Below are 22,420 nucleotides of genomic sequence, written 5' to 3'. Positions count from 1 at the left end.
GATTTATAGCAAGTCTCTGTTTCTCTCTTTTCAAATTTAAGCACCGGCGCTGGAAGCTGTTCTTTAAGTTGCCACTATAAATCAAGGAGGACAGGCAAAACCCTTCCAAGACAAGGGAATACACTTATTGAATTTCACTTGCTCAGATTTCAAATTGACACTATTTACATACAAGACGTGATTTATTCATTGCAGATTTCCCCCATTTAATGTGTTGTTACTTTTCAAGCCTGGAACATATCACTGTAAATAAGAGCACTTGTACACTCAGGTGTTAGGAGACAGGTCTGCTGCACGCAACACTCGGGATAACAGAGCCCTGAAATGTGAGCAGGCCATAGAAGATACAGAATGTACTTGAGAGGAGTAACAGTGTCAAAGGAAATCATCCCTCCAAATACTCAAGTCATATGAGCAAGATCATACACTAAGAACTGTGCAGAAAGCAAATTCTACTGCTGCACCACAGCGGAAACTGTGAAGTTAGAGGCAGGTCCTAGGTGTGCCCCGAGGCCTCCACCTTACTAAAACTAAGCAGGTCTGGGTCTGGTCATTGCCTGAATGGGACCCCCCCCCTTGGAACCACATGTGTACCACCTTGTGTTTCAGGGTGGTAAAAAAAGGAGGGATATAAATGTAATGAAATAAAATATACTTTGCTGCGGACCACACTACAATGATCCTCCAATGTACCATGCTCTGCAGTTAATGGAGGTCCGTTCTTAAGCTGAAATGGTTCTTATCCTGAGGCGGCTTTTGCTAATGGGGCCTCTGGTGCGCGATTTCCCTTCGCCTCCTGGGGCAAAGTTTGCAACCAGGAGCAGCTACTTCCAGGTTAGCAGAGCTTGTAACCTGAAGTGTTTTAGCCAGAAGTATTCGTAACCAGAGGTACCACTGTACAAACACTGGTGTGAAATTTGTTCCATACTAGCTACTAGTTTGCTCCAAAGGAAAGCAGTAATATATGCTGCTTTTTTATTATTAAAGGTTGGTAAAAATTGGCGAGTTCTTGGCACTCCTTTTATTTTGTTCGTTTTGCTTTGGACTTGTACAGTGACTGGCATTCCATAGAATGGGATTAACCACACTGTACTAGACACAGTTGAATTCAAGGCTTGTATCAGAGGCAGATTTAGGGCAGGGAGAGTGGCTCCCTGCCCCCCCCCCGCCCCAGGCTCTGAACTGAGGAGTGTGCTGCAGTGCGTTGCAGCTGTACTGCACGTGCAGAAAGGAAGGCGCACTGAATTTTGGCCTCACACAAGGTGCTGCTGAAATTTGGAAGACCCAAGTCTGGCTGTGCTTGTATCCTAACACTATGGGGTTTGGGGTTTGCTTGTTTATTTGTTTGCTCTTGTACTGGGAGGTGTCAGGTTTGTTTCCAGTGCAACAGAATTGCTGTCAAGAGCAATTGTTGCTGCTGGTCTAAGCTTGAAAGCATAGCAGCGAACTCCTAGGGGCTGAGGTCCCTTTGCCCTCCTCCCTCATAAAATATTTGAGGCGGCTGCCCCCTCCCCCGTTGATGGGCATTGCCATTTAAATGGTGCGTGTGCTGCATCTTGTGATTGATTGTGAAGAGCGGGGCTTACCTGAGCCCCCTCAATATTTATTCAAGTTGGCACTCCTGCTGGAAAGCCAAGAAAAGTCCAGGAATCTAATCAGGAACACAGCTGATGCTACAAGGAAGAGAATGCCTGTGCATGTGCAGAATGCAGTTCCATCTTCTAAACTAGAGACACGGTGAGCTCAGACCGTCCAAGTGTCCCTATTTTCCAGGGACAGTGACGGATTTACAGAAGGTGTCCTGGTTTGATCCTGGAATGCCCTGCATTTCCTGAGGACGCCCCTATTTTAATCGGGGAAATGTTGGCGGGTATGTCTTAGCCTGATAACAGTCGCTCACCTTTCTTTTGAGAACCAGTGAGCCAGCCACCTATTTGCACCTGCAGAGTCACAGAGAAGAACCTAACAACCACCAAACACTTCGTCCTTCTTAAGTCCTGCGCTTAAAGTGCACTTTTTGTCCTAACAAACACATGGGGAACGATTCGTTGCAGCAGCAGCGGTGACCCCATTATCTTGATTTCCAGAACGGGACAGGCCAGGACTGGAAAAGCGGAAAAAGTCAGCACCAAGCCTAGGTGAATGAATGGAGCCAGCAGCCGCGACCAGCGCTTGCGAGCTTCCTTTGTGGCTCCCGCCCCTCGTTCCAAGCCGGAGAGAGGGCACGTAACAATCCCAGATCCCAGTCTCTCCCTGCACGTCCGGCACTGCCCGGGAGCTTTTTCGTGCGCTGCGTTGGATCCCGCGTGTTCCCAGCGCGTGTCCTCGAGGGACGGCTGGATGAGGCGGCGGCGGCGGCGGGAGAGAGAGAGGAAGCCAGGAGGGCGGGAAGGAGGGAGGCGCTGGGCGGGGGCGGAGGCGCCGCTCGCTCCCCGTGGTACGTGTGCACGCTCCCGAGCGGCATGTCCTCGCTTCTCGTATCCGGCGGCGTGTGGCGCGAGCATGGCATTTCCCGCGTGGAGCTCGGGCCCGGCCAGAAGCGGCATGCCGCCGCCGTGGTGAGGCGATGCCGCCCCGCCGGCCGGGAGCGGGACCTGGTCTTGCGCGCAAACCATGGCCTCCTCCGGCGGGGAAGCGGCCCAGCAGCAGCCCCCGGCGGCCGCCCAGCTCCGCGGAGACTCAGTAGAAAGCATGAGGAGAATTTTCATCCGCCACCCGCCCGGGAGCCGCCAGGAGGGGGGCGGAGAGGAGCAGCTTGCCGGGCCGGCCGCAGGCCCCCTCGGAGGCCTCCTGGGCCCCGCTGCGAGCCCGGCGGAGGCCCCGGGCGTCGAGGGCGCTTCGCCCTCCGCCGGCTCTCCGCCTGGCAGCAAAGCTCCTCTCCGGGAGCCCCGCAGAGATGCGCAGAGGCTAGTCTTGCGCTACGTGGTGCCTTGCATGAACGCCTATGGCTTGTGCATAGTCGACCACTTCCTGGGGCACAGGATGGCCGAGAAAATCTTCCAAGAGGTCCTGGCTTTGCACCTGAGTGACAAATTCCAGGACGGCGCCCTGGCGAGCCAGAAGGCGGGCGGCGGCCGAGCCATTCGCGGGGACAAGATTTTGTGGGTTGAGGGCAGTGAGCCGGGCTGTGAAAATATAGGCTACCTCCTGAAAAGAATGGATAAGCTCATCATGTACGCAGATGGCAAGCTGGGGCGCTACAAAATTAGAGGAAGACACAAGGTTAGTAGTTTGCAAGCCCCGACCGAAGTTCACTACGGGCTCCTCCGGAGTTTCTGATCTCCCTCTCTGCCATTTCATGTACTCTTCCGAGTCTTAACCACGCAATTCCTGGCCGCTCTGCTACCAGCTGCAAACTCGGGCTTGGCATTTGGTCCATCCGCTCAGATCCTAACCCTAGTTCGATCGCTTTGTGAAACAACTTTAAACCGTGTAGCGTTCACAGTCTGGCAGCCCACGTGGGATTTCCTATATCCACGAACTGGAGAGATAGTAGCGGGTGATTGTGTATGGCGGGGGGTAACCTCACTACGCTTAAAGACACAGTTTCATTTTTTTTGCTTTTCCCGCCTTCATCAAAAGTTCCCTAGAGTTATTAACCAGGATTTGTGAGCTACAGTTTCAAGGAGAACAAATTTTCTGAAACACTCGTGCGTGTATATACATATATATAACCCCGAACATCTTACTTTAACGGCTTTCTCTAACGTTTATACAGTACTGGTAATTTCTGAAACGATAGTTATCTTGGCAGGCTAGGAGAGTGGCATATTTTCCTAGCTTTTAGGAGAAGAGGAATGAGGTTTAGAATCCAGCTGGTGACAAGTCAGTGAGTGCTTTTTAAACACATCATCTGTAACGAGAGGCTTTTGAAAGCCGGGAACTGGTATTCCGCACGCATGATCTTGTTTGCAAAGCGAATTCCAGCTCTGCAATATGTTTTGTCAGCAGATGATCAGGTGTGAAAAGGGGGGAGGATGTCTTGTAGTGGGAGAGGGAGAGAAAGAAAAGAGGGAGATAAGCACTTGTAACCTCGCTCCCCATCCCTATAGCATTAAGTTGCCAAGAGAAACTCAACTGGCACTTAACGCCCTTATACCCCCCCCTCCGTTTGTTTACATTGGCTTGTAGTATGTGACCGTAGTAGAAGCGTACATGTTGGGGGAGAATTCCTCAATGGCGGAGACCACACCCACTCCGAGTTGTAGGCGGCGCAAGACGAACCATAAGCCGCGCCTCCTCCAGACACGCGGCTTTTCCTCTCCGCCCTCTCCCCCACGCCTTGATTCCAGCCGTGAACCCTACGCCGGTTGGACGCTTCCGGCGAAGCCCCGCCCCGCCTCCCTCCTGATGGGCTGCGGGTAGGCGCGGGGAGAGATTGTCCCCGGGACGGGGCTCCACCCACGTGGCGCTCGCCGCAGAAGTAGGAACACATTCTGCACGTAGCAGACGTATTAATCAGAGAGGGGCCATCTGCTGCCTCGGTGAAATAAATTGAAAGGAGTTTGCAGGACTCGGCACCAAAAAAAAAAAAAATATTAGGGGGAGTGATCACATCAGCAATTGCGGGGTGTTCACACACTGGTCACCCGGCCTTAAAACTGGTAGAAAAGAGCTGCTTCAGCTTCCTTTTCCAGAAACTGCCTCTCTGCCAAGGCGCTGACCCCCCCCTCCCCCGGTATTGGGTGGAGGTCAGTCCGCGGAAGGCGTGCAGCGACCGTTCACTTCATTAGCAAGCCTTGTGTCGCCCAGGGGTTGGGAGAACCCGAGAAGGTGGCTGCTGACTGCGCTGAAGACAAAAGTACGACTTTAGCGAAACTTTTGGGCACGCCGGTTTCTCTGACTAGCCGGACCCTGATTTGCTCTGCTCGCTTCTCCCAAGAGTTAGGCATCGCTGCTGGCGCGTGTGGCGGATTCAGTGTGTTAGAATCGCTGATAGAAACCAGGTCTCCTGGCGCGCGCTCCGCCGCTTGGCTTGCGGCTCTTGACTTTCTGCTACAAGGGGCGAAATCTGTCGGGTTCATTAAAATGCCACTGGGACATATCATGAGATTAGACCTAGAGAGAATTGCCTTGGACTACATAGTGCCTTGTTTGCATGACATTGGTTTTTGCTACCTGGACAATTTTTTGGGCGACTTGGTAGGAGACTGTGTCCTGGAACGTGTGAAGCAGATGCATTATAACGGGGAGCTGCAGGATGGCCAGCTGGCCGGCAAGCGCAACGGCATCTCCAAAAGACACTTGAGGGGCGACCAGATAAAGTGGATCGCAGGCACTGAGGAGGGATGCGAGGCCATCAACTTTCTCTTGTCACTGATAGACAGACTGGTTATGTACTGTGGAAGTAGACTTGGCAAATACTATGTGAAAGAGAGGTCTAAGGTAAGAAATTCAAATGGGGGAAAATAGCTACTAACACTCCTGATGTAATGGGGACTTTTAATTTAGGAGCCATTCTTGAATGTTTGGATTGTAAGGGGGTTAATATCCTTATTTGCTTTCATACTGATGCTGGGCTTAATCTTTCCATCATAAACTTCAAAACACAGGGAAGCGATACCAGGGATGGTTTTTATGATCCTCCACCCCAAGTTAAAATCCTAAAAAAGTTTATTGTGAATAGGCTCCTTTGGAATCAACTGGATTTACTTACTGGTTTAAGAATTTTTCACTTTTTCAGTGCGGCATGTGAATGACTATAATTCACACTGGGGCAGCCAACTCGGTTTAAGTGAGATTATGACAGTGTAACTGGCCCTCTTGTCTCCTCCTAGAAGTGGAAATGCAGGGTGTTGCATTTGTGAGGAATTTGTTTTTTTAAATATTGCTAATAAGTATTGCAATATAGCATTGATTATACATCTGTAGAAGAGTTTCCTAGAACTACATTGGCAATTCAAAATGATTTTGAATGGTGCCAAAAGTTTGTATAAGTCCATTGCCTAATTAGATTATCCTTCCTTTCCTGTCACTTTCCACTAAGCTCCAGGTTGGGTTCTTGTGGTGGTCATATGCTGAGTGCTTGTCAGGCTCCTGAGCAGCTTAGCTTGTCTTTAGAAAGGTAATAAAGTTAATCCCTAATTTATGCACATATGTACCAGCAGAGGACACTGCACAGCTGAGTAAATAAACAAAATCCACAGCAATTAATAAATTAATTTATGCTGAAAAGTGACCAAAGTGTGGGCCCATGCATAAACTCCTTTTGGTTTGCGTTGATCAAACTGATTGCACAGCTTCAACCTTCTGTTAGCAATCAGTTTCATACAACTTAAGCCTTTGCATGTCAGAAGTAAATCCTATTGAGCTCAGTGGAATTTCAACTCACTCCCTGGTTAGTGGAGTTAGGATTGCAGCTGTGGAATGCGAAACATATCTGGAAGTGACAACAAAAATCCTGATTAATGGCCATGAGAGGACGTTCTATAACAGTAGTTAGATTGGTTTCCTTCTTCCTTAGTTTCAGACTTCATTGAAAGCACCAGATAAATTATTTCCTTGCTTTTACTTCCTTCCCTACCACTCAAGAGGTAAAGAAGTAAAATAATGTCATGCATATGTTCAGTTGAACAAAAGCAGTTTTGGCAAAAGCCAGCACATTAGCTAGTTTTTGAAAAGTTATTCGGGACTTTCTTCCTCTCTTCTGTGTTGCTTATTATTCCAGCATCCTTCATGCTAATGAATGAATAGTTTTACCAGAACTCAACTTTAGGTAGTGACTAAGCCTACAGAAGTATATCTGTAACTCTGCTATAGGCTTAATTATTTACGGTGCAATCCAATGCTTGTCAGAAGTAAGTCTCATTGATTCAAATGAGGCATACTCCCAGGTAAGTGGGTATGGGATTAAAGTCTTTGGGTTGTGTGCAACTAACTTTGAATTAGAGTAGACCCAGTGATCCATTGCTTTTTAACATCAGTGGGTCTGCTCAGAGTCAAAGTTGACTACAACCCCATGATTCACAAATAGGACTTGCAACAAAATATTGCAGTGTGGACTGGGTGTATTCAGAGTTCCAGACAACAATGGCCTTTTGCAAGACACTCCATTCCCCCTGGTTTTGTCTTCCCAGTCAGCTGGTGTAGCATGGCTACCGAGCATGCTCAGTGAGCTAGTTGGAGGTTTTCCCTCCTCTTACTTTTTTTGGGGGGATATTTTACATTTTTGTGTTTCAGCAAACCTTGGGACTCTGCTGAACGTCTTATGTTTTGATGCATTTTGGCTACAGTCTAATGAGTTTGCTATTAGCATATAGAATTCTTAGATTTGCTTATGTTTATCACAGAAGTAGAAGTTAAACTGAGTTAAAAGTGATCAACCATCACGCTGACTGCTAGTAAGTGTAGCCACAATCTGTGTACAGTTTTAGCTATCTACGTAAAGCTGTCTTAAGGTGGTGATTGTAAGCATGCTTACTAGGGAATAAATCCCGGCTGAATTAAATAGGACTTGTAAGCAAAGATGCTTAGAACCGTGGAGCACAGGAGATGGAACTTCATGGGGGAATGAACATGGAAGAGAAATCATAACACACATTGCAGCCATAGGAAGTTACATACTGTATTCATGTTAGAAGCTGATTTAAGCCTCAGTCTTGAAAATAATCTCTGGCCACAATGATTCACACACTTAGCCAAGTCCCATTGAACTCAGTTGGACCCCTTCTGAGAAGATGTGCATAGGATGGCACTGTAAGTTTATTTACTTAATTGTATTTATATTCCACCACCTTCTCCCAAGGAGCTGATGTCGACACACATGGTCCAATCCCTCCTCCTCTAATCCTTGCCAGATCCATGTGAGGTGGGTTAGGCTGAGAGGCAGTGACTGGCCCAAGGTCACCCAGTGAGCTTCATGGCCAAGTGGGAATTTGAACCCTGGACTCCCGGGTCTTAGCCTGACACTCTAACCAATATAACACACAGGCTCTCAGTTTAAGATTGTTGCTTTAGGCTGTAAGCTGATAACATACTTGGTGTAAGTCCCATTGAACTCAAATGAGGAAGGGTTATAGCTGTACCTAGGGGTTGATGAAACCCCTCCAGGGTCACAGACCCCTGTGTGTGTGTGTGTGTGTGTGTGTGTGTGTGTGTACACATACAATATTCAACTATCTGGTGTTTGAATTCTACCACACTACCTGGAGTGCCACTCCCCAGCTCAGCACCTCCTTTTCCTGCAGAAGGAATCTGCCGGGATCTCCAGCATAAAAAGCTGCTGCTGCAGGAGGGACAGAATAATGCTAATATTATCTTCGTTGCCTTTCCGAAGTTTTCTCACGTCAACTTGGTTTATAAAGTCTGGACTGACTCTTCTGTATAGGGAGCAGTGCAAGCCTAGTCGTGCCTACTCTGAAGTACCGTATTTTTCGTCCCATAGGACGCACCGGCCCATAGGACACATCTAGTTTTTGGGGGGGGAAATAAAGGGGAAAAATTTTCCCTTTATTTCCCCTCCAAAACCAGGTTGGGGAATCTAAACCAGGTTGGGGAACAGCGGGATGGCGGCGCTGCGCCTCCCCGCTGTCCCCCGAGCTTGTGGGGCTGCCCGATGTCTGCCCGAAGCACGGGGCGCTGTGCTTCAGTGCTCCCCACACTCCGTGCAACAGGCTGTGGATGTCTGCCCGAAGCATGGGGTGCTCTGCTTCAGCGCGCCCTGCGCTCCGGGCAGCAGGCTGCTATCCGCAGCCTAGGGAGCCTTGCGGGAACTCCCGCAGGGCTCCCTAGGCTGCGGATATCTGCCCGAAGCTCGGGGCGCACTGCTTCAGCACGCCCCGCGCTCTGGGCAGCAGGCTGCTATCCGCAGCCTAGGGAGCCCTGCGGGAACTCCCACGGGCTCCCCAGGCTTGCTGATAGCTTCCTGAAGCCTGGAGAGCGAGAGGGGTCGGTGCGCACCGACCCCTCTTGCTCTCCAAGCTTCAGCGAAAGCCTGCATTCGCCCCATAGGACGCACACAAATTTCCCCTTCATTTTTGGAGGGGAAAAAGTGCGTCCTATAGGGCAAAAAATACGGTATGTCCCACGGAATATAGGAAGTGGCCCATCTAGCTCACTATTATTTGACTAATAATCTTGGAAATCTCTCCAAGATTTCAGGCAGGAGTCTCCCCCACCGCTACCTGAAGATGCTGACATATGCATTAGTTTTCAGTAAGGTTGATATCAACTTTCCCAGTTGCATTATGCGTCAGCATTTTGCATGTCACACAAAGTCTTAGTAGAAGTGAAGAGGAAATCCCAGTCTGGTTGAAGGGAAGTCCTCTTGGCTGCTTGAAATCTTGACAAATCAAAGTGAGGTATTTATATAAAACTAGGACTAGCAACTAATCCTTATGGTAAATGTCTGCTACTCCCAAGTATTCAGGCCAAAGAAATATTTACATGCAGGCATCATTTCAGTCAGCAATTACATATGAAAGGCAGACAGTTTGAAACATTGTGCTGCTAAAAGTAAACACTACTGTAGTTCAGGGCTGCAGCCTAAAATGCGCAGTACCTCACAAGGTGGTAATTTCCACAAGCAGACTATCTAAAGTAGAATTTAACATGTGCGTGAATGTTTAATCTCCTGTTCTCACCAGTCACACAGTGGTCCTGCCTTCCAATGTGTGCTCCATGCTATCTATATCACAGTTAGGTTTTCCTTCACACCCCCTCCCCGGCACTACCATGCAATTTGTCATTGTTACTTTGAACTTTCAAAAACTCTGGACAATAATCGAAACAAGGCTTGGGTACTCCTCCCTGTCTCACCCCTTTCCTTCTCATGCTCTCATTCTCTCTCTCTCTATTTATTTATTTAATTTCTATGCCACTCTTCATCCAGGGAACACTGGGCAGTTTACAATATAAAAACACAAAAACGCATAACATAATAACAAAAAAAAATAACACACACACGTTTAAAGGGTCATAGATGGTTTAATTCAGGCATAGGCAAACTCGGCCCTCCAGATATTTGGGGGCTAAAACTCCCATCATCCCAAGCTAACAGGACCAGTCATCAGGGATGATGGGAACTGTAGTCTCAAAACATCTGGAGGGCCGAGTTTGCCTATGCCTGGTATAATTATATGAAGAAGGGCTTCAGATGATGATTGCAGGGTCTGGGTCAGTTCATATCGGTTACTCTAACCAAAGTTTGCCATGATATTCATATTGGAGAAATGATGGTTTATGTATTGTTTTATTTATCTATGACATTTAGAGTCTGATCTTTGCCAAATGGCCGCAGGGTGAAAATATATATCAAAAGCACAATACAACAATAGAAGATCCACAGCTACTGCAAAAGTCTTTGGTTGTCAGCAGAGTGTCAGTAGTATTGGTGTCGATGCTAAGCACCAAACTATGGTTTGAAGTCATGGTTTGAAGCAGGTTTGCAAACCATGGTTTGTTGGTTGATGCCATAGCTAAACATACTTGCCATAGCTCAGCGGTGGAGCATCTGCTTTGCATGCAGAAGGTCCCAGGTTGTGTCTCTGGTTAAAGGTTTTCAGGTTGCAGGGCTGGGGAAGATCCCAAAGAGCTGCTGCTAGGCAAAGTATTGAGCTCGATGAGCCAGTGCTCTGAATCAGTACATGTCGCTTTTATGTGTTATGTGTCCATTATCCCATCATTACCATCAGTTTACGTGGAGCTGCTTTGGAAAACCTGTTGGTTGATTCATAGTGGTTTATGTTCATGTCCACAAGTGTGTCTAAGGCTTGACCTGATAAGAAAACAGTCCTATTCAAGACTGTAGCTTACTCCTTATCATTGTTGAGTATTGGGAGCTTAGCTTTGGTGAGCTATATCTGTGCCTTTTCTAATTCTCAAGGCTTACTAACCCATTTTACAAACCTTTGCATTGCTCTTTTGGCATATTACAGCAGGAAAAACCTCACTGCGCCTGTGGTACTGCAACGGTCGTTGACACTATACTGTGCAGCTGTTGCAGTACCCCAGCACATGTGTGTGTAGGTCCAGAGGTTGTCTCCAGTGATGTTTCTCCATTGACCGAAGGTACTTTGATCCAGCAGAGGCTTCCCTCAGCTGTAGGTGGAGGCTGGTGATTTTCTCTAATTCCCCTAAACATTGCCCCTGTTCCAAAACCATGGGATGCTTCAGAACAGCATGGGAGGTGGTGCTAGGGATTGTAGGGGAGCAGGGAATCTGCAAAAGTCACCTCCTTCTTCACTGGCACCATTGAATGCATACCTTGGAAATAGGCACTTAAGCACTTGTTTATTACAAGTTTTTTTTTGTACTGCCTTTCACTATAAACATCCAAAGCAAAGGCAAGTCCTAGAGCTAAATGATCAGTGCATATTTCTGTGGACATAAAGATATTTTGTTCAAAATCCGAGGTCAAAGCTTTCTCTAAATGGAAAGCACTTCCACCAAAATGAGATAATGAGGATATAGAAAGGTAGAAAGTTTCCACCCCAGAGAATATTGAGCAGCAGTTTGTCTTCGTGCAAAACAGCCACAGATTTTTACTCAAAAACAGAGTGAGTTTGTTGGCACAGAGTGATGCCCTTGTGTAAGAGACAAAAAAGGGGGGGGGGGCTGGCATGACTGAAAAGCAGGGTGTAAACTGTTGCCAAGACCATTGATTTAATCACTTTGTATGTATTGTGCTCATTTTTAATCTAGTTATTTTTACCTTAGGACAGAATTGTTAAGTTGTTGTTCATTGGACCTCTTCATGTGGCTTTACAATTTTTGTATACATTTTTAATCTGTTTATTTCTATCATTTCGTTTGTTGCTTGGGGATCAAACATATTAAATGAAGAGCAGGCTATGAATACTGTCCAGTAAATAAATAAAGGTGATTGTCTCAAACAAGCAATCCTTCAATTCATATCTGAAGGGGTACTGGATGCTTCAAATGCCCTGCCGAACATTTGAATGAATTCTTAAGCGACATCTGTGTTACAAAGGCCTGCTTTGTTGGCAGTGCAGATGGACTTGAGGTGAGCATGATGCACACATTAGATCTGTATTGGCATGTACCTGAAATGACTCTGGCATGTGAGAAACAACTAATTCAGCATTAAGTCCTGAAAGATCCCATAGCCTCTTTGTGGTAGTCTACTTCTAGTACTGCTCTTAATATTGTCTTGAAATGGTTCCTCTGCTATCAAGGTACAGGAAAAGTAATGAATATGCATAGGGCTGGATCTGAGAAACCTGGCTGCCTAGCATCACGTGATGAAGCAGCACAGCCTCTGCCTCTTGCACAGCTAAGCTGGAAGGTCGGAGGGGAGGCAAAACCTTGCTCCATACTATACTGCAGTAATTTTGTCTGCCTGCACTTTCAGCTGGTAGAGTAGGAAGGTCCACAGTGGAGAAGTGATGCTGGCCTCAATCCATGGAGGTGATTTAATTTAGTTAGAGGAGGATCTGCCCCATCACATTGTGGGTTTAGACTGCTGTTAGTTGCACTTGGGTCCCATTGAAATCAGTGAGACTTCACTTTTCACGTTTGATGGTATTTAAGTGCAACTAAAGTGCATCTAAAGCTATGGTTTTCCCCATAGTGATGTATGGAAGTGATGTATGGAAGTGATGTATGGAAGTGAAAGCTGGACCATAAAGAAGGCTGATCGCCAAAGAATAATAATAATAATAATAATAATAATAATAATAATAATACCTTTTATTTATATCCCGCCCTCCCCAGCCGAAGCCGGGCTCAGGGCGGCTAACAACAATCAAAATAATCCAACATTCTAAAAACATTAATTATAAAATTAATTAAAATCAAATTAAAATCAAATTAATGCTCTTGAATTATGGTGCTGGAGGAGACTCTTGAGAGTCCCATGGACTGCAAGAAGATCAAACCTATCCATTCTTAAGGGAATCAGCCCTGAGTGCTCACTGGAAGGACAGATCCTGAAGCTGAAGCTCCAATACTTTGGCCACCTCATGAGAAGAGAAGACTCTCTGGAAAAGACCCTGATGTTGGGAAAGATTGAGGGCACAAGGAAAAGGGGATGACAGAGAACAAGATGGTTGGACAATGCTCTCGAAGCTACTAACATGAGTTTGACCAAACTGCGGGAGGCAGTTGAAGACAGGAGTAACTGGCATTCTCTGGTCCATGGGGTCACAAAGAGTTGGGCACGACTAAATGACTAAACAACAGCAAGTGCGACTAGCTTAGCCTGGTTCCAATACATAATGACTCTGTCTCACTGTTGCAGCTGTATTTATCTCAGTTAAGGAAGTCAGGAACTACTATTACTATACATGAAGTCACATAAAAAACATGAGTTTCAGAAGTGCAAACTTATTCCTGTTCTGGGCCTGAAGCATAAGAAGCAGCATGATTTATTACTGGGTTGTTGAAGAGTACCGCCTTTGGAACTATAATTGTTTATTATAGGTTACAAAGGATTTTGATGATACTTGCATAGCAGCATGCTTTGCAATTAGTTTACAATGGAACGTCTGATGAAGACTGCCATCCTGGAGAAATATGCATAATTTGTCTTTCTTTTTTTCTAATGAAATGCACATGTTCTGAGATAATGGCTGGGCTCAAATCCGTTCTCCTGGCTAACTGTCAGCATGCCCAGTGTTCATCAGACTGAGTCGAGAGCCACTGGAATTGTAAATACAACAGACAAGTCATTTTATGATATCGGACAGAGGAATTCAGCTTTGGCAGAGATCCTGGAGCAGTTGCCATAGCTGTGTGTCAGAGCTGATCTTTAGATCTATGTTTATCAAGCAAGATTAGTTAGCCTGGTTGATTATATACGGGAATAGGGTTTTTGTCGTCGTCGTCGTCTTCTTCTCCAAATATTTGAGGCATTAAAACGCTCTGCAGTTTGACACAGCTTTATTTTTCCTCACTCCAACTGCATTCTCAATTCTTTTATGCAACAGCACTCCTTTTATACAACTGTATTCCAAATACAGCTTTCCAAAGTAGGTCTTGGGTTTCTATAAGGTGATTTAGAAGGCAGGGCTGGGCTTACCATTAGGCTGGCCCTTCTCAGGGGCAGATGCTGAGGAGAGGTGCTGGAGGACTGGGTTGTGTGTGCCACAGGGCTTGCCTTTCCCCAATAGCTAGCCTGTTGTCTTCAGGTGTGGTGGAGGATGCTGTCCCATTGCCAACGTTGGAATAAGATTCTGCTGGTCCCATTGGTTTCTATACGTAGAATGTGGGAGGAAGGCGTCTTTGGGAAGCAAAATGCCTTTAGCCAGTTTTGAAAGACTGTTTGATTTGGATACAGGAAACATATATACAAAATTTTGAACTGCTATGAAGTTGTGTTCAGCACAATGCCAGTATGCATGGTATTTAATGTACATTGCATACGCAGGTTTCCTGCTCCATAGGCTGGACAGATGAAAAGAAAATGGGAAGAGAAGGCAGGACAGTGAGAATAGCTCAGGGCTGTGGGTTTGAGCCCCACATTGGGCAAAAGATTCCTGCATTGCAGGGGGTTGTGCTAGATGACCCTCATGGTCACTTCAAATTCTACAATGCTATGATTCTAAGGGTAGCAAGAAAATATGTGCAAATCCACTTCGATGTACCCAGACTTGATTTCTGTAGGAGGCAAGGACTAAAAGGACTAAGCCACAGGTTTCACAGAAAAGACAAGTTTTGAAGAGAAAGAGTGAGGTTGAGTCTATACCAGGCTTCCTCAACCTCAGCCCTCCAGATGTTTTGAGACTACAATTCCCATCATCCCAGACCACTGGTCCTGCTAGCTAGGGATCATGGGAGTTGTAGGCCAGAAACATCTGGAGGGCCGAGGTTGAGGAAGCCTGTTCTATATTCATGACCTAGGAGTGAATTTCCATCATAAGAATGAGTCTTGGACAAATGTGCTCCTCTCAGCTTGGCCTTTCTCACAGGTTATTGTGGAAGATGTATTCAATTATAATTGTACAAGGATCTGTACATTTGCAATAGAAACGACGAATGGATATAATCCACATACGTAGTCTGTATATTAATTTTAAGGATAATTTGTTCTCTTTAGATTTTGTTCCATGGGCACAGAACTGCTTGGAGGACACACAGTGAAGTTGTTGTTGATTATTGAATTTAGTTAGTATCCGAACAATCAGATTTGGTTAATGAAGAATGCTGTTCCAGAAACATTTGTGTGAACTATGATGGTACATGAGCCTGTCACCCACTTAATGTGAATGAATGAGGGCAGTGGTGTAGAAGAATTACATTGCCCAAATATAACCATCTAATTTCAGGGTGTGGCCTCTTCAACTTGCTCCATTCCTACCAGAATGTTCCTTGAGGATAACTAAGTCACCAAGAGTCGGACACGACTAAACGACTTGAGGATAACTAAGTCACGAAGAGTCGGAAACGACGACAACAAGTCACCAGTTGTCCCAGCATTCTTGGTGCCTACTCCCACCAAACCATGCATGGACCTTTTATTACCATTCCATCTTATTCTACTCAAAAACGTATGACCCCCCCTCCACTATGATCTAGGGTATGGAACAGTTTAAACATACTCACTGCTCTTTATTTCTGTTCCTATTGGGTCCAAGCTATAGGTTGCCTAGGTTGCTTCAGCTGAAGCATGAAGTCACTGGACTATTTCTATCTGCTTCACTGCTTTGTTTTAAAATCAGGTTCTTAATCAGGTCCCCTAATCGGTCACATTGTCATTGACGTTGCCAAGTCTTCTTTTCTGCTTCCTGTAAAAAGGTATTGTGTAAATTGCTTAAACTGTATGTGACCTTTTCCTGTGAACTAAACAGAGAATATGCCTTTTGCTCTTAGTCATCATAGACTCCTGAATACTTGCAGGAACTGAATTTTCATATGTCCAGGAGAACTTCATTATGAAAATATAATGACAGTATGTTTCTAAATCCACAAGGAAATGCAAATGCAAGGGGGTAGATTTGCAGGGCAGAATTTTCAGGGTGAGTGCATCTGCATTTCTTCCTTCACTCCCTTTCCCCAAGCCATTCCCTTAGCCACGGTCTTGGTAGTCTTGTTTCTAGCTTTGGAGCTCAGCTGGTGGGGGGCTAGTTCTTCCAAGATCTGTGTTTGATACACCACACAGCCCTTCCCAACAGTCATTGGCGGAAGGAGGTTGTGGACTCTCATTCACTGGAGGTTTTTAAGCAGAGGTTGGATGGCCATCTGTCATGGATGCTTTAGTTGAGATTCCTGCATTGCAGGGGGTTGGACTAGATGACAGTTTGGGTCCCTTCCAACTCTACAATTCTATGAAGGGCTATCAAGTATTTATTTTCATGCAAACTGTCCCAGGTATTCAGTCTTGTCAACTCCAGACAGACCCGGGAGAAGTTCATTGTCTGAAACCTTGGACAGTTTCCGAGTGTACAGAGTAGCACACTTACATGTTAGTAGAATATGATTGTCATGCACTTTTACCCTCAACCATGACATTGCTCCTATCTGTGTCACGCACTGTGTCTGCAAAGAAACCCTGATGTGTGTGAGCTGCTTCTCAGTTGAGGCTCCACACCACTGGGGCATCTTCACAACCAGGTGCTCTGATCATGTGGAGCCCCCTATTCCTAGGGAGCTCATATTTTGGTTTCTGGTTGTTGCAGGAAGCAGGGCTGATGTCAGGGGTGTGGCTAAAATGTGGCTCTGCTCCAAGTCAACATGCCATTGAAATCCACACAAGCAATGTGTGGATAGGTCTAATATTGCTCTAGATGGACTAGTGGCCTGATTTGGTATAAGCCAACTCCCTATCCCTGTGTTCCAAAACCAGTATAATTTGCTTATATGTTTTAATGCAATTATTTTCACCTCCAGAAATGTGTGTTTTTTAAAAATGAATAATGCATTAAAAATGTCCCTAATGAATGGAAAGGCACGGATGTTCATTACACTGATTGATGCAGGCAAGTGCGTCTGCTGAAAGGCAAACCTGTTTGTTTGCAGAAGGAATTCCAGGTGTCTAATTGAGTTAACAATTTACTTTGGTATCTTTATTTCCTTCTAGAATCAGCTGCTTCAGTAAATGTCATTCTTCAAAAGCTTATGGGCAAGAGGGAATGAAAACGCCGGTCTTGCTAGGGGCTCCAGTTTATGCATAGATCTTCCATCTTGGGTCAGACAGAAAATTAATCGTATGTTAGCAGGAAGTTAAATTAATGAATAGTTCTGCTATTATAGGTTCTGATTTTGCAGTCTGTGTTAAAAGTATGGATGCTGTTGGCAGCTCGAATGGAAAGCTGTGCCAACCCTGCTTGCATTGCTTTGCATTGGTGTTCTGTGCCTATTGCCTGTATTTTGCTTCCTAAGCTCTCTGTCCTTCATCAGCAACCCACAGCCACTTCTTGTTCTGGAACCCCTGCAGAAAACAACCACTCCCTGTCTGAGACCCTGGAGAGCTACTGCCAGTCAGTGTCAGCAGTACAGTGGTACCTTGGTTCTCAAACTTAAACCGTTCCGGAATTCCTTTGCAAAACCAAAATGTTCCAAAACCAAGGCGCGCTTTCCCATAGAAAGTAATACAAAATGGATTAATCCGTTCCAGACATTTAAAAACAACCCCTAAAACAGTAATTCAACATGAAATTTTCTATCTAACAAGACCATTGAGCCATAAAATGAAAGCAATAATTAATGTACTGCAGTCACACAATAATCAATCAGTCAGTCGTTGCCTGAACTGGGTTCCACACAGTCACAAAAACAAAAGAGACACAAAAACGCAAAATAAATAGCAAAACCAGACAGACCTCATCGTAACACTCAAAACGGAAGTTTGGAACTCAAAACGGAAGCATAGCACTCAAAATGGAGCACATTCGGCTTCTGCAAAAAGTTCGCCAACCGGAACGCTTACTTCCAGGTTCCAAGTTGTTTGAGTACCAAGGCGCTTGAGAACCAAGGTACCACTGTACTGAACTAAATGGACTAATAGTCTGACTTAGCTTCCTATGACAACTTTTTTTTTTGGCAACAAAAATCTTTAGTTTCGTTAATTAAAATTAGATATTATACAAACTAGTAGTGAACATGCATGCATTGTAGTTTGCATAAGTGGATGTAGGCACACCCTTAGCTCACTGACTTTGATTCAGAGAAATGCGCTATTTGGTTCCCCATTACTTTTGCCTTTGTTTTTCAAACAGTGATATCTTATTGGCGGTGCTGCTGCTGCTGTTTGGAAAACAAAATCTGCACCCCCTTCCCATTTGGGCCAACTCCTCTTCTTGCTCTCACGGACGTGCTGGAACACAGGCATTATTTCGTAACAGGTTTCGTTGAAACTGCTGCGACTTCCTCCCATGTAAATGGGACTTAATTCCACTTAATACGTGCTGGATCAAGGTCTGGTGCAAGCACTCATTTGTAGCAACGAAAGCAATTTTTTGGCTGTAAAAACCGATTACTGCCAGCTAATATTTTCATCAAAATAATCGCTTCGCTGATTGCAGTGTTTAGTTATGACTGTGTGCTTGGCGGCATTCGACTTAAGACTGCTTTATTGCCTGAGATACATATAGGTAATGCTGCTAAATGTATTTGCAATAGCGCCCGGGATGTAGTATAGATGAAGGACTGCAATGTACGAAGCACTTCACAAAGAGATTGGGAGATAGATAGTCAAGCCGGCATGCTTTGTGCTCACGGTCTGATTCTGTGAGCATTTAAACAATTGTCAGACACTTAAGTATGAAGCAAGGCCTTGATGTGATAAGCTCTACCTCGCCTGGGGGGGAACTTCTGCTTGTTGAGACCTTGGCTGATAGCAGAGCTTCTTGAAAATTCCTGCAGGCCTTCAGGGGACTCTCCTGTGAAATGTGGGCTTACGTGGCCCATGGAAACAAAAGATGAATGTCGTAAGTAGGAGCTTCATTCCTTCTTACCCACATAGTGTAGTCTAGTCCATTTTGAAGGTTCAGTTTGCTTGGGAGGATGAGGCATATTGGTCCTTTTGGTGCCATCGTGAAAACCCACCCCCAATGTACAGGCCAAGAAGCAATGGTTCAGAAGAAGCAACAATGAGCACAGAGTGTGCTGTTCTAAAGCAGACTTAGTGCAGGCTCCAGAGTTCAGTGAGCTATAATAACTGCTGGCAGTTTCTACCGTGCTTCTTGTACCAGCACCCAACCAGCACTATTTCAGAGCAATTGGCTTCTTTAAAAGAGGATTAGACAAAAGGATAAGGCTATTAATGGCTGCTAGACACAATGTTCAGCTTCCATTGTCAGAAGCAGGATGTTTCTTCTGAATGGTAGTTCCTGGGAATCACAAGTGCGGAGAGCACTGTTGCAGGCAGCGTTCAAAATTCACCAGGTGCCAGGCACATTTTGCGCTTGGCTGCTGGCCACTTGTGACCAAGTGAAGATACCCAGACACCAAGGATGATGCCATATGGAGGTGCGTGCCTGGGGATCCTTGGATCTTGACTGTTTTCACACACTAGCAACACCTCCTGTATAATTATATCTGCACAATCAGAATGAATTTCAGGAGCCCCAAAGTCTTATTGAAGAATACATACAACTTTCAAGCCATCAGGCTCAAAAATGGCAACGAGGCATTCCGTTTTGGCAATTGTAACCCTGGTTGTCTATTGTGAGAACAGGATACTGGAGTTAATGGAGTTAATGGGCCATTGGCCTGATTCAGCAGGCTCTTATGGTGTTTCTTCAGACTTATCCCCCTTTGCATCCCATATCACGGGTCAGTCAAGCTGGCCTTGGGTACTCATTTGAATTGCCACAGTTCCATTTTCTTCCGAACTCAAAGGGGAGAATGGGAGCCTTTTCCACTGGACTCACCTTATCATATTAGGAATGTGTGGGAGAGATGTTCTCTCCACCCAAAAGAAGAGCTGCTGGATCAGGCCACTGGCCCCTCTGGTCTAGCATCCTGTGGGAAGTCTTGCAGATGCTTTGCTTGACTGCTGCTTGTTCTAATGCGATATCTCTCTTTTTAACCTGAGGTATGGCCTGTTCTCAAGTGCACATGTAGCGTGAGCACATAAAACATAGTCGTCTTTGCTGTCAGATGGTGGCAGCATCTCTCCAGGGTCACTGTCCAAAGGACAAAATGTGTGTGTGTGTGTGTGTGTGTGTGTGTCCATTGGCAGGGGGAAACTATGTTCCTTCTTGGGTTGAGAGATTAATCCTCTTGCTTTCTTCGTGTAGCAGTTTCCAGCATGATCGATGAACTAGGAAATAATCAGGATTCCTCCATGGTAGGTTATACATCTTAAGACATTTATTTCCCATTGATTACACAGGTAACACCAATGTGCCATTGATATAAATCTCATTGCATTAGCAACAGACTTGACCCCCTATCTAGTCTAGAGCTGGATTTTATAGCATGGCTTGAACACAATCACTTTTCAAGTGAGGTAGGAGAGGTTTATTATTAACAACAAGCAATATGCCCGTCATTATGACGTGTAAAAAGGTCTTGTTTAGTTCACAGAGGTGACTTTCACCCATTTGCATTGTTTTTTCCCTTTATAGGGGAGAAAGTAAAGGGGTGCCCTTGAGAATGATCCTAAGCCTGCTTCTAACTGCATAGCCACAAACATACCTTTATTCTAGGTTCTGTTTTGTGGACACTAGACTATAATAAGCCTCATGATAGAGACCAGTATCACACTCTAGAGACTAGACTGTAATGCTTGGGCTCTTGATAGTCCTCTGTTTAACCTAACCTACCTCACAGGGTTGGTGTAAGATAAAATGGATTAGGGGGAGAACCATGTATTCCTTCTTAAGTTCCTTGAAGGTGGGATATAAATGTAATTGATGATGATGATGATAGGTGGCTTGTATATCATTTTTGTTCTTTCTAACATTCATGGAGCTGCAGAAATGTGCAGTGTGTGTCATACAGAGATCAGATGTTATTTGGGTCCTTCCCATGTAAAGATATAACTGGTAAAGTAAATCCCATTGAAATCAGTATGACGTATTTTCAAAAGAGGCTTATGGTTGGACATTAAGAACATGGATGGAAAAAAGGCACATAACGATGTCGGGGCTGGAATATATGAGGGCTGTGGAACCTGTGGTCTTTCAGGTAATTTTAGACTCCCCAACTGTCATCAGCTCCAGCAAGGGATGGTGGGAGGCAGTCCAACAATGCCTGGAAGGCTGCAGGTTCCCTATTTTTGACTGCTTGGAAGACTAGCAAGAATGAGAACGCGGTGGCAGAAAGTACTAGATGGACCAATATACGACTCTCAAAAACCAGATGGGTTTTTGTGGAAGAAACTGAATTTTAAGGAAAGAAACTTTTGAGGAAAGTGAGTTAGAGTTGATTAATGCTTGTTTATGTAAACTCTCGTACTTTTTGTACCTAAGCTTAGAAAGAAAAAAATCACACATCACATCAATTGTGCCCATTGCCTGTACAATAAAACAGTCTGATTTCTTTACTTTACACAGAGAAGGGAGGCCCAGTCCTTTCCCAGCAACTTCTACTGTGGTTAATTATGAGCGTGGCCATTCTCAATTGCACAGGTACATACATTTTGCCATTTAAAGCTCAGGAACTTGGATCCACCTTTAAAAATAAAGTACAAATTAACTGTTAGCCAAGTGCATCATGCAGTTGTTGGATGGAGCATTTTCCTAGAATAATTGTGAAGGCTGTGGAAATATGAACTTCTGTGGTTTCTTGTGTGCACTTTACTATGTGCAGAATTTGGTGTCGGATTTTGGTATGTTCAGTAATCTTGGCCTGTGGCTAAAGTACTGTTTCAGGCATCATCCAATCTTGATTTGCTTTTGAACTCTTGCCACTAGCTTGTTGAAAAATCGCTTACTTTCCCTGGGTTTTCACCTCTGAAGTGATTAATGATAATCAATCACAAGAAGCCCTTGGGAATTACTTTGTACTTATATTGCTTCCTGAATCTGAATATTTCAAAGTCGAGCAATTGGATTGTCATTTTGTTCTTGCGGGTTTGTTTTTTCCCCTTTGCATTTTTGTATTTTTTCCCTCCGAGTTTCTGCTTTGCTGAATTAAGACTCTGTGCATGTTCCATGATCCTACACATCTGGAGAGTGATTGGCATGGGGTCAACAGAGACCTCCTTTTCTCTCTCTCTTCTTCACCTGGCTGTTAACTGTGTGCTCTGAGCCTTCTAGTGATTCACTTCCATGGCATCCACAGGTGTATCAGGCATGACTTCATTTCTTAAAGCAAAACATAAGAAATCTTTGATAATTTGTATTAACTGGGGAATATTCAGTAACAAAAAAACATTGCCATCATTTAGGCACATTCAGACCAATTGTCCCCACTCACCCCATATATTAATCTGTACTGTTACCTGGGAGCATCTGTCTCATATGGAGAACTACGTGGTGGAGTTCTCCTATTGAAAATAACCAAATGGAAGATACTCTAGTGATGTTTCAATGACATCTGGACATGGGCCCCTTCCAGGCCTGTAGTTCTACTC

At 45.1% G+C, this 22,420-nt stretch overlaps 1 protein-coding gene across 2 annotated transcripts in view; it reads left to right on the top strand.

Annotated features, from left to right (window-relative positions):
* Nucleotides 1–2,513: 2,513 nt before the first annotated feature.
* The window catches only part of EGLN3 (egl-9 family hypoxia inducible factor 3), a 40,028-nt gene continuing 20,121 nt past the window's right edge, over nucleotides 2,514–22,420 (top strand). Inside the window, exon 1 of one of the 2 annotated variants that reach the window (XM_083619317.1) lies at nucleotides 2,514–3,222. In XM_083619317.1, coding sequence (XP_083475443.1) covers nucleotides 2,614–3,222 — 609 coding nt within the window. In that variant the 5' untranslated portion in view covers nucleotides 2,514–2,613. Of the gene's footprint in view, nucleotides 3,223–3,314; nucleotides 5,386–22,420 lie in introns of those variants that run through there. The other variant, XM_083619318.1, reaches the window with a different exon arrangement.

The sequence above is a fragment of the Podarcis filfolensis genome (assembly GCF_964270895.1).
Source record: "Podarcis filfolensis genome assembly, chromosome: 1".
In the NCBI taxonomy this organism is placed as follows: domain Eukaryota; kingdom Metazoa; phylum Chordata; class Lepidosauria; order Squamata; family Lacertidae; genus Podarcis; species Podarcis filfolensis.
The sequence above is the reverse complement of the archived record's forward strand: the minus strand, read 5'-3'. Positions and strand labels throughout refer to the sequence as shown.